At 26.0% G+C, this 18,335-nt stretch overlaps 2 protein-coding genes across 4 annotated transcripts in view; both read left to right on the forward strand.

Annotated features, from left to right (window-relative positions):
- The first annotated feature begins 192 nt into the window (after nt 1-192).
- On the forward strand, nt 193-3,168 carry LOC112600141 (T-complex protein 1 subunit gamma-like). The gene is made up of 2 exons (XM_025347304.1): nt 193-426; nt 1,540-3,168. Exons 1-2 carry the CDS (start codon nt 333-335, stop codon nt 3,099-3,101), a joined length of 1,656 nt encoding a protein of 551 aa, XP_025203089.1. The 5' UTR covers nt 193-332; the 3' UTR covers nt 3,102-3,168.
- A 10,691-nt stretch (nt 3,169-13,859) lies between these two features.
- LOC112600204 (ATP-binding cassette sub-family G member 1-like) overlaps nt 13,860-18,335 on the forward strand; it is an 8,517-nt gene continuing 4,041 nt past the window's right edge. The window contains exons 1-13 of one of the 3 annotated variants that reach the window (XM_025347376.1): nt 13,860-13,960; nt 14,042-14,170; nt 14,298-14,457; nt 14,821-14,938; nt 15,159-15,348; nt 15,801-15,946; nt 16,033-16,274; nt 16,347-16,439; nt 16,531-16,643; nt 16,700-16,868; nt 17,031-17,131; nt 17,244-17,402; nt 17,471-17,656. In XM_025347376.1, the coding sequence (XP_025203161.1) occupies nt 14,373-14,457; nt 14,821-14,938; nt 15,159-15,348; nt 15,801-15,946; nt 16,033-16,274; nt 16,347-16,439; nt 16,531-16,643; nt 16,700-16,868; nt 17,031-17,131; nt 17,244-17,402; nt 17,471-17,656 (1,602 nt within the window). In that variant the 5' untranslated portion in view covers nt 13,860-13,960; nt 14,042-14,170; nt 14,298-14,372. The other 2 variants (XM_025347377.1, XM_025347374.1) reach the window with 2 other exon arrangements.

Below are 18,335 nucleotides of genomic sequence, written 5' to 3' on the forward strand. Positions count from 1 at the left end.
TCAGTATGCCGACGAAAATATCAAAAAAAATAATATTATTGTTGCATAGCGACCATGAATTAATACTCAAAACACTGTAGAGGTAGCACTGATTGAACAATGTTACCTACACAAGTTGATCATGAAATAATGGTCGACGCCGCCCTGTGTATCATGTATTGTGGTCGGGTCGGGTCTCGGGTCTACTAAAATGTTGATAAGGAGTAAGGATAAGAAGCACATGCATCTATCTAATCCTGTTTGTGACTAAATTCTGCGTTAAAACTTAAAACTTAAAGTTTTCTGGTAGTACTTTTATTATACTTAATCACCCTCAATTCTACTGTACCAAAATGATGTCTCAGAGTGGTGCTCCGATTTTAGTATTGAATGCTAATACAAAAAGGAAGTTTGGACATAAAGTTCAATTGGAGAACATTGCCGCTGGTAAATAATTTCATCGTTATTTTTTCTGTCCATACTTGTAAATGTTACTAACTCATATTTTATAAATATTACCGTTGAAATTTTTCTTTTTGTGTTAAAAAAAAATTATTTGTTATGAGTTTATAACTCATTGAAATATGCTTAGTTACAGTAAACTTAAGAAAAACATGTAGGTAAATTTATTTCTTTACAATTTATGAATATATGACAGATTATATATATGCCCTATTTATCGTGTTTATATTTGGTCAATATCAATTTTTGAAATAAAAATTGTTTATTGTACAAAAAATATGGTCAACGACATTTTTACCCAGTGTAATCTCATATGCATCAAAAGTTTTTGAATATTCAATTTTACCTGGTATTTATCTGAAAAATTTGGTTATATTTATAAGACAATGAGAAACAACTTCACGATATAATGGTCCTATTATATAACAGGTTAATGCATTAAAAGAATAGATTGCTGTTTATCAGTTACCTACATAAAAAAAAAATGTATGTTATGCTGTATTATCCATATTTAATAGAACATGTAATATATTAGAATTTATATTTTGTACTGTTTTTGGAACATTTAACATGAGTTTTACAATTTTCCATTATTGAAAATTGAAATTACTTATAGTGTTCTAATAAAAATTTATAGGTTAAGGTTATTGCAAGTATTTTAAATTATATCCATTTCAAAATATAAATATAATAAGTAAATAAAAAAAATATTTTTCAAAAATTGTGATTTGATTTTAATAGCATACAATAAGCACTAATAAATATATATATATTATTGTCAAATGACTATAAATTATGGTGTACAAAAATAAATATATTATATATACTTAAGTTACATTAACTTTTAATTTCGACCATAATATCTTACATAAATATTATTGTTCTAGTAAATTTACAAATTTTAAAATATTTTTCTGAAAATATGAGTTAGACTTAATTCACAAGAATGCTTAAAATTACTAGGTATTCTTGTATCTTAAAAACATAATGTAATTTAATAGTGCATACTTCTAGTTATTTTATAGTTAGTTCTATATCAGTCAATTTAAATTCCTAGTTATTTCATTATATTACCAAAGAAAACAATTTTTATTTCAGGCAAAGCAATTGCTGATGTGGTACGTACATGTATTGGACCCAGAGCTATGCTTAAAATGTTGATGGACCCAATGGGTGGAATCGTTATGACTAATGATGGAAATGCTATATTACGAGAAATCACAGTTCAACATCCAGCTGCTAAGTCATTTATTGAAATTGCACGCACTCAGGATGAAGAAGTTGGGGATGGTACGACATCAGTTGTAGTACTTGCAGGTGAAATTCTTGGTGTTGCAGAACAATTCTTAGAACAAAAACTTCATCCAACTGTTATAATCAGAGCCTATCGTCAAGCTTTGGAAGACATGTTGGACTTTTTAGATAAGGAATATAGTATGCCATTATCTTTAGATGATGAACCTAAATTAATTGAAGTGATAAAATCTTGTGTTGGAACCAAGTTTATTGGTCGCTGGTCAGATTTGGCATGTAGTATTGCTTTGAATGCTGTTAAGACAGTTAGTATAAGAGATGAAGGTCGTACTGAAATTGATATAAAGAGGTATGCTAAAGTTGAAAAAGTACCAGGAGGAGCAATTGAAGATTCCCAGGTATTGAATGGTATTATGTTGAACAAAGATGTAACACATCCAAAAATGAGAAGATTTATAAAAAATCCCAGAATTGTTCTGTTAGATTGTTCTTTGGAATTCAAAAAAGGAGAAAGTCAAACTGAAGTTGAAATTGTCAAAGAAACTGACTTTACACGATTATTACAGATTGAAGAAGAATACATACAACAAATATGTTCCGATATTATAGCACTAAAACCAGATTTGGTTTGTACAGAAAAGGGAGTTTCTGATTTAGCACAACATTTCTTGTTAAAGGCAAATATATCAGTATTAAGACGTTTGAGAAAATCTGATAATAATCGTGTTGCAAGAGCTTGTAATGCTACTATTGTTACACGTACTGATGAATTACGGGAGAGTCATGTTGGAACTGGTGCTGGTCAATTTGAAATTAAAAAGATTGGTGATGAATATTTTACTTTCATTACCGAATGTGTTAATCCAAAAGCTTGCACTATTCTACTTAGAGGACCAAGCAAAGACATATTGAATGAAGTTGAACGTAATTTACAAGACGCTTTACATGTTGCTAAAAATATTATGCTTAACCCAAAATTAGTATCGGGTGGTGGCTCTATTGAAATGGCTATATCACAGGCATTAGTTAAAAAAAGTGCTGAAATAGCAGGTGTAACTCAATGGCCATACAAAGCTGTTGCCCAAGCATTAGAAGTTATTCCACGTACACTTCTGCAAAACTGTGGCGTCAGCACTATAAGAACAATGACGTCTTTAAGAGCCAAACATGCAGTAAGTGGTAACGAGAGTTGGGGAATAAATGGCGAAACAGGTGAAATGGCTGATATGAGAGACCTAAAGGTTTGGGAACCAATTGTTGTTAAGTCTCAAGTATACAAAACTGCGATTGAAACTGCTATATTGTTGGTGCGTATTGATGATATTGTGTCAGGTACAAAAAAGAAGAGTGATGATGGACAACCAAAACCATCTGCTCAACCTACTGAAGAGTCCATGAAAGAATAATTTTTAATTTACTTATAGCTTTTTTTATAATTATTATTACTCACAAATTCCTAAAATATAATCTAAATAAACACTATTAATATTATTAATATTTGATGTCAAGTTTTTTGACAATTTTAACAAATTCTGCTATTAAACTTTTTTTTTTATTTAATAAAAATAATTTTTACTATTTTGTGTTTTTTTTTTAAACTATTATTTTCCTAGCATTAATTATCAATATGTTAAAAGCTACTGATTAGTATATTATGTAATAAGGATAAAAAAAAAACAAAATTATTTATACTAAATATATAATATCTATGTGTTATACACAATGATGTTAAAATTAAAATAGTTTAACAAATTGCATTTCCTCAGAGTTTATAAAAAAAAAAAATGGTTGTTAAATTAAGTATATCCAGGACTTATTCAAATCTCTTGATTAATATAAAGTGCAGATGACAACAAACTATATTATTATAAGATTAATCAACACCTGCTCGAAATGAAAATCACTAACTAGTAGTTGGTATTTCTTTACTTAATATTTTAAATTGAACTTCATAAATTTATGTAAATTCTTTAAAACTCAAGAAGGGAATTACAATAAACAAAATTATTATGCTATGCGTGAACAGAAACAAAATTAAGTATAATGTAATAATAAGTCCTTCATGTAACACAAAAAAGCCAAAATCAAATTAAAAATTATTCTCTATGAATATTAACTTATCCTACTATCAACTATCATATATAACCTACACTGCATACTGTATATTATACTTAGCTATATATTTATGAAAAATAATCCTCGTTCCCCACTTCTCCATACCAAAATCATTTTACCACAACTGAATGAACAAAAATAAAAATAGTAATAGGTGAATTTCAAGCCTCCCAAATTCAAAGACCTATAAACTATTTATACGGTTAAATAAATTACTTATGAAATTGCAATAAAACATAGGTGTATAATTCAATGGACTTAATTTTAAACTTTATTGTTTTGCAATTTGTCCTCCCTACTTCAGTAAGATTTAGAATATTGCTGTTATACTGATGGATAGGTAAGTAATGATTTAATAATTCTGAGATTGGTGATTAAATAATTTAAGTTTATTGTTCATAACGACCATAACATGTATTTATAATTTACTATATTACGTATAAATTATGGAATACCTATAGACAATTAGACGTATGTTTACTGTATAGTAATTTAAATTACGTTGTACTAATTTACTACCTATATACAATTCATATATAGCTGATATGTATTTAAGTATAATGAAATACTTGAACATTTTTTATAAATATAAACAACTGTAGATTAACACATTTTTTATGTTTTTCTAAAAAAACATTTCATAAAATTGTATACAGAAAATCCACGGAAGATCTGAACCCGGACATATTACCCTCTGATCTGTACCTAAGTAAACAACGTAATCTATATATTATACTTAGTAATAGTAGGTATGTTTAATATTATAGCCATCAAAAGATAATTTTTTACAATGCACTAAGATAAAACTTAATTAAATTTTTACTCGTGATTACTAAAATGATTTCTCTACTCAAAATCTTAACTATTACTTCTTAATCCATGCCAAATTAAATCTTTACAAGTTCATTTTCTTCCAAACATACCTAGACATACGGCATACAAATTCGAGGCTATATTAAGAAATTAAAATAAACCAAAACACAATGTTCTGACTGATTGCAAGACCATCACAAACCAAACCACCATACATGCAAATTTATAAATTAAAATAAGATATCTTAGTTCGTGGTGATCAACTATCCACATTGTCACAAAAACTGTAGATACCTATCTGAACATTCTAAACCAATTTCATGCAATTCCTACAAGAGATGAAAAGAAACTTGTGTCTTTCTTATTCACTAATCCTTTTAGTTTTTATTTAAAATCTTATAGAAGCACTGTCAGGGTAGCTTTTTCATATCATGTTTTTTTAATTAACGTTAAACCGTTTTCATTAAATATCACTGATTATTATACCTAGTTAGTAACTTATATAGATTATCTAAATAAAACAAAAACCACTATCTTTATTAATTTTCATAAAAATGATGAGTAATAAAATTGATTTTAGATTATCTACTCACCTTTTTAAAATTTATTGTATTATCTACATTTTACAAAAGAAGCAGCATTATACAATTTTTACAGTATTTTAATACTATTTAGTAAAATTATGGCGGCTTTGGGTAATGCAGTACTTAAATTGAAGATGAACGGAGTTGTCGTTCCTCTTTTTTTTTTTAAATATTTATTGTCGATATTTATTTATTTTTAAATAGCTATTTTTACTACATTTTTGCACCGAAAGAAAATAATTATTAGGGTCCAAATAATTTATACCATTTTAAATATAACACGATAATACGACTAATACGAGATATAGCCGATATAAGTACTTAAGAATTCCATTACCAAATAAAAACCTTGGGCAAGTTTTCCACAGATTAAATTAATGTCAAATACCTGAATAAAATAATAAATACATTATATTCTTTATACCTGAAATGGATTTATTGTTAATTGTTACTTAATTATTATTATTTATTAGTTATTACCTATTTAAAGTCTAATTTAAATATTCTACTTATACCAATACCTAATAGTTTGTATTATATTAGGTAGGTACCACGTTTAATCGTTGGTATAGACCAGGTATGCCCAACCCGCGGCCCGCGAAGATGTTCTAACCGGCCCGTGTAAAAAAAAAATTATTATTTACAAAAAATGTATTTTATTAAGTATTTAATAAAATATTTTACAATTTTGAATTTTTATATTAAAAAAATGCATTGGATTTTAGAATATTAATAAAAAAAAATTAGTGAGAAATTTGGGCTTGTTTTTCTTTAACCAATCTTTCAATGTTCGGAGTGAAATGTGTAATGCCAATTCTTAATAAGAAGTGTAAGTACAATAGATATACCTATGACTAGTTTATATTTTATCGAATGAACAAAAAAAAAAAACCCCATGAAGCATATACGGCCCGCAGTACAAATATACATTTTGAATGTGGCCCACCAGTTGAAAAAGGTTAGGTATGCCTGGTATAGACATATACTCGAGATAACCCCTTTTCACTGTCGATTACTTAAAATAATGTATGAAGAGATTAAATTTAAAATTCAAACAAGTAATATCATAGTTATTAAAATGTGTATTAAGGATAATAGGTTCTGATCCTTAAAATGGTTTTGCAAAAATATAAAATAGATAGAACATTTGATCTAATATTTAATATCTTGGACCATTTTTACAAATTATAAATGTTTATGATTAACAATAATTAGTAATTACTAGTATTTTCAAATCATCATAAGGTTTATTGCTCCCATATATCTTCTAAATCCATTAACATGAAATTAGTATATTTAGTATACACAATTTAATAGCTCAAAACAAATCATTCAAATTTTGATTTTAATATGTCAACGTTTTCAAAAAATGTATCCACTAAATAGTTTATAGTAGAAAAGAGGGGGTTCTCATTTGAAATACAAAAACTCCACTTAAGGAGTATCTTAAGATAATGAAATTACGTTACAACTACTAACATTTTAATTAGTCATTTACACGCGTCTCCGTCTTACAAGTATATAAAACGACATAGCGATTAATATTCAGCAGTTTATTGTTAAGTACATTAAAAATTAAAAGAACTGGAAATATCGTGAAATTTAATTGTAAAAACTAAAAACATTTTAATGTGTGTAAAATAGTATAATTTAAAAAGGTTCACAACTCGCTAAAAATTGAATTATTGTAAAAAACCAACAAACGTACAAAGATAATATTCTTATTTCTTAGTTCTTCCTACTAAGTATTTTAATAGGTCCATTTAAACTAATTTTTAAACTAATGAATTTAAATGAGAACTGTTAAACGTCAATTTGCTATGTTACGCACTTTATAGACAGAGACAATAAATTCGGTAATAGTATGCTCTTAACTTTTAAGTAGTACTAAAATCTCAAGAATTTTAGAATATAGTCTTTAAATATATTTAAAAATTATAAAAATAAGGTTCTGAATAAAAAAAGGGTGTGCGTTGTGCACTGCAGTGCACTCATGCTTGGTTAATCACAAAATATATACAAGTACATGTATACATAGGTATTGTCAACGTAAAATAAATTTATTTAACGTATATATTAATATTATACATTTATACGAATAATAACTACGTATTTACATGTTATACTCAAATTATTCTTAATATTAACGTAGATTTGGCCTTGTACATTAAATATATACCTACGAGTTCAGAGTTCCCTAAAATAACATATTAACAAACGTCGTACCATAGATTTCATAATATTATATAAATAATAAATTATAATAATATGTTTAATACTCAATGGTAATACTTATACAAATAATACAAATAATATGGAGGAATACCCAATTACCGACTTGATTTTAGTGATTACCAACATTTTACAAGCGTCACGGTTGCATTTGAAATACAAATTCTCATGCATGATCCTTAAAAGTTAAAATAATCATTTTGTTTGAAAACATAATTATCATTTATATTAATAAATTATAATTTAAAATAATAAAAATATAAATTGTACGTTATACCGATTATTTATAAATATTTAATATTCATAACGACTTTCTTCCTTCAATATTTTGAGTTATTAAATTGTTTTAGGAAGAATTTTAATTTAAATATTCATAAAACTCATACTAAAAATTTGACTACATCCTAATTGGTCCGAAAATAATATGAGTTTTAAACTGTGTACAAATTAGGTATCCGAGCGTATAAATTGATTTGTTCGAATTGAGTCTATATATAATTACTTATCATATCGTAATAATAATATAATGTATGACTAAACTTTATACTTACTGGCAATAAAATAATGTGCATTAAAATGCACTGAATATATCACTAGTATGTAATCACATTCAATGTATAATGGACAAGTCTCGTAATATTATGTTTAATGAAAAAGGCAAGCATATAAATATTATTGTTGGTTTTAAATTTTTATTTCAAAAATGTCTAAAAAATGATATCGAACGATGGCCAGTGGTCACGTGTAAAAGGAACATGCAAATCGTTTTATAAAAGTAAAAATTAAATAATTGTTGATAAAAACATCACACAATCATGAACCTAACGAAGTAAATATTTTTACCAGGCAGACAGCGAGTAACTCTTTAAAAATAAAAACACAATCAAATCCTTGTGAAATAATTTTTGTAAATACAATTTAAATAATACAAATACAATATATACCTATTTAATAAAATTAGATACTATAGCCAGCCTTCAATATAAAAGTTATGTTTTAATTTCCGATTATTTCTGATTTAGAATTAAGAATAGAAAAAATGTTTGGGGTGATATTAAGGGCTTTAAGGGAATTAAACAAAATATTGCGTTTCATGTACAGAGAAGGACAGTCGAAAAAAATGTGGGATAAATCACAAGGACTTTCTGTTAAATGGGATCGCTGTAAATTACGTCCCATTTTTGATTTTTAGTGTAAATTGCGGCCCGGGTATATTTTATACATACGTAAATTGCAGCCAGGGTATATTTTGTATATATGTAAACTACGGCCGAGTTATAGTTTGTATAAAATCAATTTATTTATTAAAATCAATACTTTACACAATGTAAGGTGCAGAATGGAACGTCATTGAAGTCCAGTTTGTATGCATGAGCATTGGGCAGGCATGGGCGCCCATAGGTAATATTTTAGGGGGGGTCAAAATAAAAAAAATTTCGAATGTAAGATAATAAAGATTTAATGTTATTTTTCACATATAAATGTATACTCTATACATGCATGTTATATTTTTATTTGTATATATATATATGTATATAGTGTATTAATATAATAATTACCATACGAATAAATAAATAAATATATAATAATTGTCATATGAATAAATAAATTAATAAATAATAATTGCCATACGAATAAATAAATAAATAAATAAATAATAATTTTAATAAATATATAAAAAAATAGAAATTAAATAATATAATTAAGTATATTATTCGGTATCAGTAAATAAGAACTGTAAATTTCTTCGTTTTATTCCAAACATATTAATGACATCCTGAATGAAAGTATCCTTGTTTGCGTTAGGTTAAAATATTTGTAGTACCTATATTGTGATCTTTATAGATTTACCACAAATTATCTGCGATAAATTATTTTACGTATAGGTTATACAGACTACAGAATACGACCTATCTATGATGTTAATATACGATAACAATGAGTATATTTTTATATTTATTTCATATCTTAAAAGTGATTTCAACAAATAATTTGCCTCGGTAATAAGGTAATATTGTGGTAATATTTTTTCCAGGGGGGGGGGCAAGTGCCCTGTCTTGCCCCCCCCCCAAATGGGCGCCCATGTGGGCAGGTAGAAATATGTGACCTGAACGTAGGTGATTAAATTGTACACTGACTGTTCTAAATATATAGAGGTTGTTGAACCAGGTTTTTTGGGCAATAGTAAAAACAAAATGTTTATATCTAGCGACAAATCCTACTAAGAGATTTAATATTTTGATCATTGGGTGGATCAATGGTATTTTATGTGGTGACGTATAAATAAAATGAAATCAGTATGAGAAAGTTGGAAAAGAGAGGGACATCAAACCACCTAAGTTATTGCATAATGAATTACAAAATTATATTTAAGAAACTCTAACATAATACATGATTGTATTTTCATTTTAAAAAATAACACTATGCTATAGAAAAACTATTTAACCAGGTATTTCTAAAAGTTTAAGCGATATTCACACTAAATAATTTTAAAATAAAAACTAACTCTGAAAACGATTTTTTATTAATAAATGGCAGTCTAACACATTCACTCATGTAAGTAATAAAATTATTTTTTTTACAACTGAAAATTTAAAACTTAAATTTAAATCTAATACAATTTTTTTGGATGGTACCTACATTTAAAAATGTTTACACAAATATTCACTATTCATGTTAGTCATACTACTCACAACAACTACTATATTCGATATCCCTATTATTACTTGCAACCTTTTAAAATTACATAATGTTATTCACAAACTTCTATACACATACGGTCAATGAATGCAATAAATTTAGTTTAAATTTTATACCTGAAGGCTGAAATTGTTTATGCTGAATTTAAAGTAGCAATTTTATTCATATTGCACGAAATTGAAAATTGTTTTACAAACAACTCAGTAAAATATTAAACCAGATAATGAATGATTACCAAAGTTCATCATGGAATATTTATCAAAACTTTATAATTATACTGAAGCAAAGTTCCCTTCAAAATTATAGTCAGAATTTAAGCATAGTACAACTATAATGCATTTACGCATATAAATTCTTCCGGCTTCTAGTTACACTTCAATTCTATGTTTTATTTTGTTCGTCCAAATATATTTTAATTTATACCTACACATTTTAAAAACTGTTTAAATTGACGTTTTTATTGAAATAAGAAGTCTGGACTGAAGAAGAAGAAACTTTAAATAACTAAGGAAGATTTCGTAAACGAAAAAATAACAGAAAAAATTTTGAGAAAAATTAATTGCTACGAATTCCTTAAATCTGTATCTTACAAATTTCAATCCTAATATTAACTTATTAACTAATAACACCCAGACGACAAACGATTGTAAATCACGAAAATTATAGTAAACAATAAATTAAAACATTTTTAACTATACGGTCTATACCTGTAAACTGTAATTGATGTTCAGATACAGACAAACCTAAATCTGTACAAATAGGAAGGGAGATGTTTTTTTTCTGAGACCCAACTGGTACAGTATAATTTTTTACATAGGACTCAATTATATATAATTTGAATCTGGAAAATACGCCAAAAATTTTAAATAATATCCATATTATGCACTTGCAACCTAAATTTGAGCCGCAGCCTGCGTTTGATAACCACTAAGCTAGTCTTTCGTTACAAAAATATACATTATAGTTACAATTATATAGATAAATATTCCTGTTCTATATATTCCTCATTATTTCGAGATAGCAATTAATAATATGATATATATTATAATAATAGTACCTAATATTAATATAACCATATTCCTCATATTGGTATAGAATGTATAGATGATAAATACTAAATACTGTAATTAATGATCAATAAAAACTAATGGGAAAATGAACGACTGAATGTAGTATTATTTTTAATGAAACAACAATTAATATAATGATAGACCATTATTATTGAATCTTAACTACAAGCATCTGGAGTACCTAATTTTCAAAAAAAAAAAATCAAAGGTTATCGTCGGTATTAACCTCAGATACATAATTTATAACTATATAACCTACTCGCTACTAATAAGTAATAACAATGTAACTAGATGAATATTCGATTATATAATTAGTAGATAATGCAGCAATTAATTTCATAGAAATTAGCTATGTAACTATTACCCATTAATATATTATATTATGGATTATGATATATGATAATTAATAATTCATTAAAAAAGTAATAATTTTAGTTATGGGCGTCAAAAGACAGTATTTTCTAAACATTACTAAATCTAAAATAAATTGAATAAATATTTTTTAAATATAGTTTCTTTTTCCTTAATTCTTAAATTTGTTTAATGTTTATGCAATAGATATACATATTTTATATACGATAGTTAAGTTAACAGCAGAAATTTTTAAAATAAAGTAATTTATTAATTAATACAAAATACATATTTATCACTTAGCCATTATAAGTGCATGAAAAATTGAAAAACCTGTTATTTGGGATAACAAAAAAGTCCCGTGTCCACAACTCTTGGGAGAACACTTATATACCTACTTACAAATATCCATACATATTTTTAAACCATTAATAATTAGCCAAAATAAACTAAAAATCTAAAATCAATAATTTTCAGTAGAAGCGAATGCCTAGACTATTTTCATAATCATTTTAGTCACAGTATTATTTTTTTTTTTTTTTGAAGATTTTATAGTAATAATTTTGACAAAATTCATAAAAACCGCAAAAATTATTATACTATTTAATAGTTTATAAAAAAATTATTTTTATTTCTAAGATTTCAAAATTTTATACAAAGTTCTTTAAATGTTTTCTAACTCATGTAAAAATAAAAAAAATATGCCAGAAAGTCAAATTAATATTTTATGAGCTTTTAAACATCAAATGTTATAAAAACTTATAATAGAAGGTCGTGCGAGCATTTTCGCTTGAGACGACGTAAAGGAAGATGATCGCTTAGTCTATAAAATTTCGCACTGCTAGCGCAGAATTAATGAGGCTCAAAGAGTTGATTATTGGTATTTTCATGTAAGTACTCTGAATATTGTGGATAGCTGGAAGTCGTGGTAAAATGCAATGCAGCATTATGGACAAATCCTGGAGCATTTGATATTATCCTCAGAATTGTCGATTGGAAAATTTGTATTATGTGTAAGTGGGTTTTAGCGGAATTTCCACTCGGAGACTGCGTAGTAGGATCCGCATATACAGAACTAGAGATTTTTATTAGACTGGACCACATTTTATGATTAATTCCGATACGTATTTATAAACTGTGGAGGGAGAAGGTGAAAAATTCTTAATATTATTTTATTTTTTTTAAATTAATTTGTGTATTTATACAAACTTTTGTATATTTGTGTTAAATACGTACGAATTTTTATTTAAAAATAAAAGTAATAATATATATGAATACTTACAGTTCAATATTTTTTTCTGTTTAAAGTCGAAATCTGAATTTTTTATAATTCAACGTATTATTTATATGCTGTTATATTTGTATATCATTCTATATTTTTATAATTAAAAATAACTAAAATTCAAACAACAAAGTTTACTTTTTAAAGTGATATAGGTACTCGTAATTAATGCATTTTAACATTGTATAAATCGAGAGAATACTTTAAAAATATTTATAAAACTAAATGACGATAATATGAAACCAATTTTTAAACATTTTCAATTACTTTATTGATGTCGATATTTTTTGCCATGATATGCCTCAATGTATGGAAGTAACAAATTGCCTATTGACGTTCCTGGTCATAGTGGTACAATACAATCAATACGTTTAGTTTTAACATCAAACTCAAACATGTACACCTGTACGGCTGTACACATGTATAGTACCTGCACTATTATAATTGGAACCATTTAAGAATTTAAGATGAGTGAAAAAATAATCTAAATAATAAAATATAAATGAAACACTATAGGTAATATTATTTATGCGTTTCACGTTATATTACACTTTCAAAAAATAAATACAATGTTTAGAACTTTAGATACTTCTAAAAATAATTCCAGCTAAATTATAATTTATTATTATTTTACCAAGAAACAAATCATAATATTTATTTTGAACATTTTTACTCATTTTCAAATATATTTTCTTGTATAATATGTGATATTATTATGTATTTATGTGTTATTAATGTTATTATTTATTATTACATATTATTATTATGTTCATTTAATATATTAATATTATTAATTGTACTGTAAATATTAGTACTGGGCGAGATTTTCCCGGGCCAAGACCCAGTGGCCAGTCGGCTTCAGGCCGTAAGTTCCGCACTTCCGCCTAAAACTTAAAAGGCAGATAGTCTGCTGATTGCTCAAGAATATGATGTTTAATTATTAATTATAATATAGTGTAAGGTCGTGCAACTATACTACTGAATTCATATCGATTGTCAGTTGTCACTTGTCGTCGAACAGCTGCTTTGATATCAAATTATCAAAGTCTGTTGGCATGTGGTCATCATGTGGATAAAATTGGTCAACGATAACAAAATATGAATCTATTTAATTTTAGGTATAATAGTTATAATAATAGTAATAATACTATAATGACACTAACGATAATGGCCATGAATTAATGTTGTCAATAATGTAGACTGTAGTTCATCACGCATCAACAGGATTGTAACAAACAATAATCAATGTGTACCAGTATCCTACATTCATATCTGCGTAACGTTCTATCAAGGCTGAATGCTGGTCATAATAAATTAATAATAGTGGGGTAAGTTTCATTCGCTTTTACTGAAGACGGTGAATTATTCGTGTCGTCTTGTGAAACAATAGAATTGTACCTAATTATTAACATTTTTTATTTTTTGATGCTCCGCCATCGCTGTTTATTTGGCTAGTCTATGTCTTCAAACTGTCGCATTTTATGGCGTTTACATTAGATAGCCATAATTAAATCAACCGTTCACGCGGAGATGGAAGGTATAGATGTAGAGTTTACAGACGTATCCCTAACGGTCAATGTGTGGGATCCTTTGACGACAAAGACGTTAAGACCAGGTACAATACATATTATCCATCGTCAAATACTATAAACAATAGAGAAAAAAAGAAATTTTGTTTATATAGTAGTTGTGGCCAAATTTTTTTGATAAAGATCTATAGAAAATGTACATTTCCTTCGAGAAGTCATTAAAATACATATAATTATTGTTAAAATTGGTCACTGTGAATTATTAGAGGATTACTATTTACTAGAATATATTATGTAATAATAAATTATTTCAAAGAGAGATCAATTTTAAATTGCCTGTAAGTAATCAACCATTTGGGCTCTCCCTGGTTTATAGTATATAGTTACCACAATATTGACTTGGGTAAATTTAATCATTATATTATTAAAATTATCATCTGGTGTTTCAAAAAAAAAAACTATTTTAAACAATGTCAGTGGCTCATTTCTTAGAAATCAAGTGGGCGCTATAATTGGATGTTCTGGATCTGGAAAGTCAACTCTTATGAATATTTTATCTGGTTACATGTGAGTATTTTATAAATAATCTATACATCCAAAGAAGCATGGAGAACTGCAGCAAACCAATCTAAGGATTGAAGACAAAAAAAAAAATACATCCAAAGCATAATCATAAAGATATATCTAATAAAAAATATAATTTATATTCTTATGTTAAAATCAATAATTTTATTATTTTACACAAAAATATTTTATTTCATAACATTTTATATTTTTAAACCTATAGGTCAAATGGTTACCAAGGAACTGTTACTTTAAATGGAGCACGACGAGATTTGCTATCATTTAGGAATGTTTCAAGTTATATCATGCAAGACGATAGTTTGCAATTATATTTGACTATTCAAGAATCTATGGAAATTGCAATGAAACTTAAATATTCAATTTATAAATTAGATGTTCAAAAAAGAATTTTAGTGAGTTTCCAATAATTATTGAAACATAGTCAATACATTTTTAATTAGTGAAGTATATCAGTAAAAAAATGATTTTAAATTTATACACATAGAATATAGTAAAAACATTTCTCCATTTTCACTCAGTGATTTCATTTTTTAAATTAATGATTTTTTTTAAATAACTTATCATAACAACTATAATAAATACAATTATCTATTTGGTAAGACATTTTTTTTTTAACTAGTTATTTATAGTTAATAACTTTTTAGATAAAAATATTAAAAATAATTAATGAAACACAGATAATATTATTCTTTAAAATTTTTATAATAAAATTAATATAATCACTAAATAAAATACCAAAAAGTTTCAAATATATACATTATATATTTTATTACATAAGTGTGTAAATCAAAGAAAAAATTATACTAGTATGCCTCCTTAATCAATACTTGTTTTATTTTTTCAGATAGACAATTTACTTCATAATTTACTTTTACATGATAAACGAGACTCATTAGTTTATAATTTATCTGGTGGCGAGTGTAGGAGATTGACTATTGCTTTAGAATTAGTTCGCAGCCCAAAAGTGATGTTTTTTGATGAGCCCACAACGTAATATGCTTATATTAGTAAATAATTATTGATAAATTATAATTTTTATTTATTTTAATATTGAAATTGTTATTTTTGTTGACTAGAGGTCTGGATATAGTGTCTGCAAATAATGTTGTTAAGATTATGAGAAAATTGGCTGACTCTGGGAAAACCATAATATGCAGTATACATCAAGCTTCGGCTTCTCATTTGACAAATTTTGACACGGTTTATGTACTTACACCTTCAGGACAATGCATGTATAATGGAAAATCTTTACAAATAATTGATTATTTTTCACAACTTGGATTTCAATGTCCTCCATATCACAACCCTGCTGATTATGGTTGGTGGTTATGCTTCTAAAAATATATATAGAAACCAAAGTATATTTAAATTTATTGAACTATTTATTCAGTGATTGAACTGAGTTTGGGTGAATATGGAATACCCATTGAATCAATGATTGAGCTTGCTGGTGAACAAAATAAGAATAATCGACACACAATTGGTAAGCTATTTTTAATCAATATTATTACAGCTTAAACAAACTTCATATAAATTAAACAACATAATATTATTCATTGTTCAATTTATTTCAGATCAAAATGTTAACTGTGTACCTGTAATTTATAGTCGAGAATATTCTCCAAAATATTTTCCTGAGCTTTGTATACTTATATACAGAACCTTTTTAACTACTTTTAGAGATCATGTTAGTGATTGATAACTACTAGGTAAACTTATAAATATATATATATTTTTTTTAAGTTTTTAGTTAAAGTAAGACTTTTTGTCCACTTCTTGTTGGGAAGTATGTTTGGAATTGTGTACATAGGACTTGGGAAGAGCGCTATGCATGTTCGTGACAATGCAGTATTACTATTTTTTTGTGTAATGTTTATGACTTATGTAGCAGCATTTACCATGTCTATAAAATGTTAGTATAATAGTATATGAATAAATACATTAAATATTAATATCTGTATTACTGTTTTAGTTTATAAAAATATTATCATAAACTAAAATATTTATTTATATACAATATAAATAGTTAATAATTTAATAATAATTTTTTTGTGCTTTATGTTAAATTCTTTAGTTCCATTAGAGTTATCAGTGATGCGGAAAGAATATTTTAACAGATGGTATTCATTAAGTTCTTATTACATTTCTGTCACACTTGTGGATTTACCAGTACAAGTAAACATAATTAGCACTTTATACTAATTTATCAATGATTAAAAATTAAATTAACTATAAACTAAATAGTTCATATATTTTAATTTTGATGTTTTGTTTTTGTTTTTTGCAGATTTTTTGTACTTTTTTGTTTTGTTCATTAATATACTTGTTATCTGGTCAACCTTTTATATTCTTTAGGATTTCAATGTTTCTGTTGATATTTATTGTAACAGGACTTATGTCACAAGCAATTGGAATGCTTGTCAGTACTTTATGTAAAGGATTTGTTGTAAGTTGTTATTTGCAAACTCATATTTAAAACTGTTAAATACTGAAATAGTAACAATTTTATTCTAGATTAATACTGTCATTGTTGCATTGATATTAATGTTTTGGACCACTTATGCAGGTGGTATGATAAGAATATCAGATACTCCTAAAATATATCGATGGTTATATGATGTATCGTTTATGAAACATTCTGTGCAAGGTGTTCTACATTCAGTTTATGGTTATGATCGTTCTGTATTGCCTTGTCCAGTTGTTAGTAATTTAATTATATTTAAAAATTATATTTTAGTTAATTTTTAAAATAAAAAAAAATCATACTTATATCACAAAAATAGAACATATTTTAAAATCATTAAATAAATTCAAGATATCAAAGGTAACCAATACTCATTTTTTAGGTATACTTATATAAGAAAATTTTTATCAACAATATTATTGCATAACTTTTGTTCAAAATATGGAATTTCATGAATAATATATTATAAAAAGTTATAGGCTTATGATTATGTAAAAAATACATAAAGAAAATAATATTATAATTTATATTAATTAAATTATATTTTATTTAATATTTATACATTTTCTAAATATTTTATGGTTAAAAACTAACTAAAAGTATAAATTGTATTAATAAGTAAAACAAATTAAATTGTTTCGCTCTTAAAATAATGTTTATTTATTTATTTATTTATTTATTTTTTTTTTTACGTTGGGAGATAACGGTTTAGCCATGCATATATTCATAATAGTCATAATACTAATTGCCAATAGAATAATATGTGTTTAAGGTTAGTTCAGTTGTTGAATTATGTACTTGTATGTTAAATCTAGAATAAACAAAATATTAAAGGTGTAGTAAAGGCCCCACAAAGCCCTGTCTAAACCTAGAAACTGACAACCTCAATAATTTAAATAATATGTCATCATCAGT

The sequence above is a fragment of the Melanaphis sacchari genome, unplaced genomic scaffold (assembly GCF_002803265.2).
Source record: "Melanaphis sacchari strain LSU unplaced genomic scaffold, SCAv2.0 Contig61_pilon_pilon, whole genome shotgun sequence".
NCBI classification, from domain to species: Eukaryota; Metazoa; Arthropoda; class Insecta; order Hemiptera; family Aphididae; genus Melanaphis; species Melanaphis sacchari.

What these genes read in the sequence shown, in the direction of transcription:
- LOC112600141 (XM_025347304.1), top strand. Translation starts at nt 333, where the DNA reads ATGATGTCTCAGAGTGGTGCTCCGATTTTAGTATTGAATGCTAATACA. An exon ending in ATTGGAGAACATTGCCGCTG is followed by an intron (nt 427 to 1,539) that starts GTAAATAATTTC and finishes TTTTTATTTCAG; the next exon opens with GCAAAGCAATTGCTGATGTG.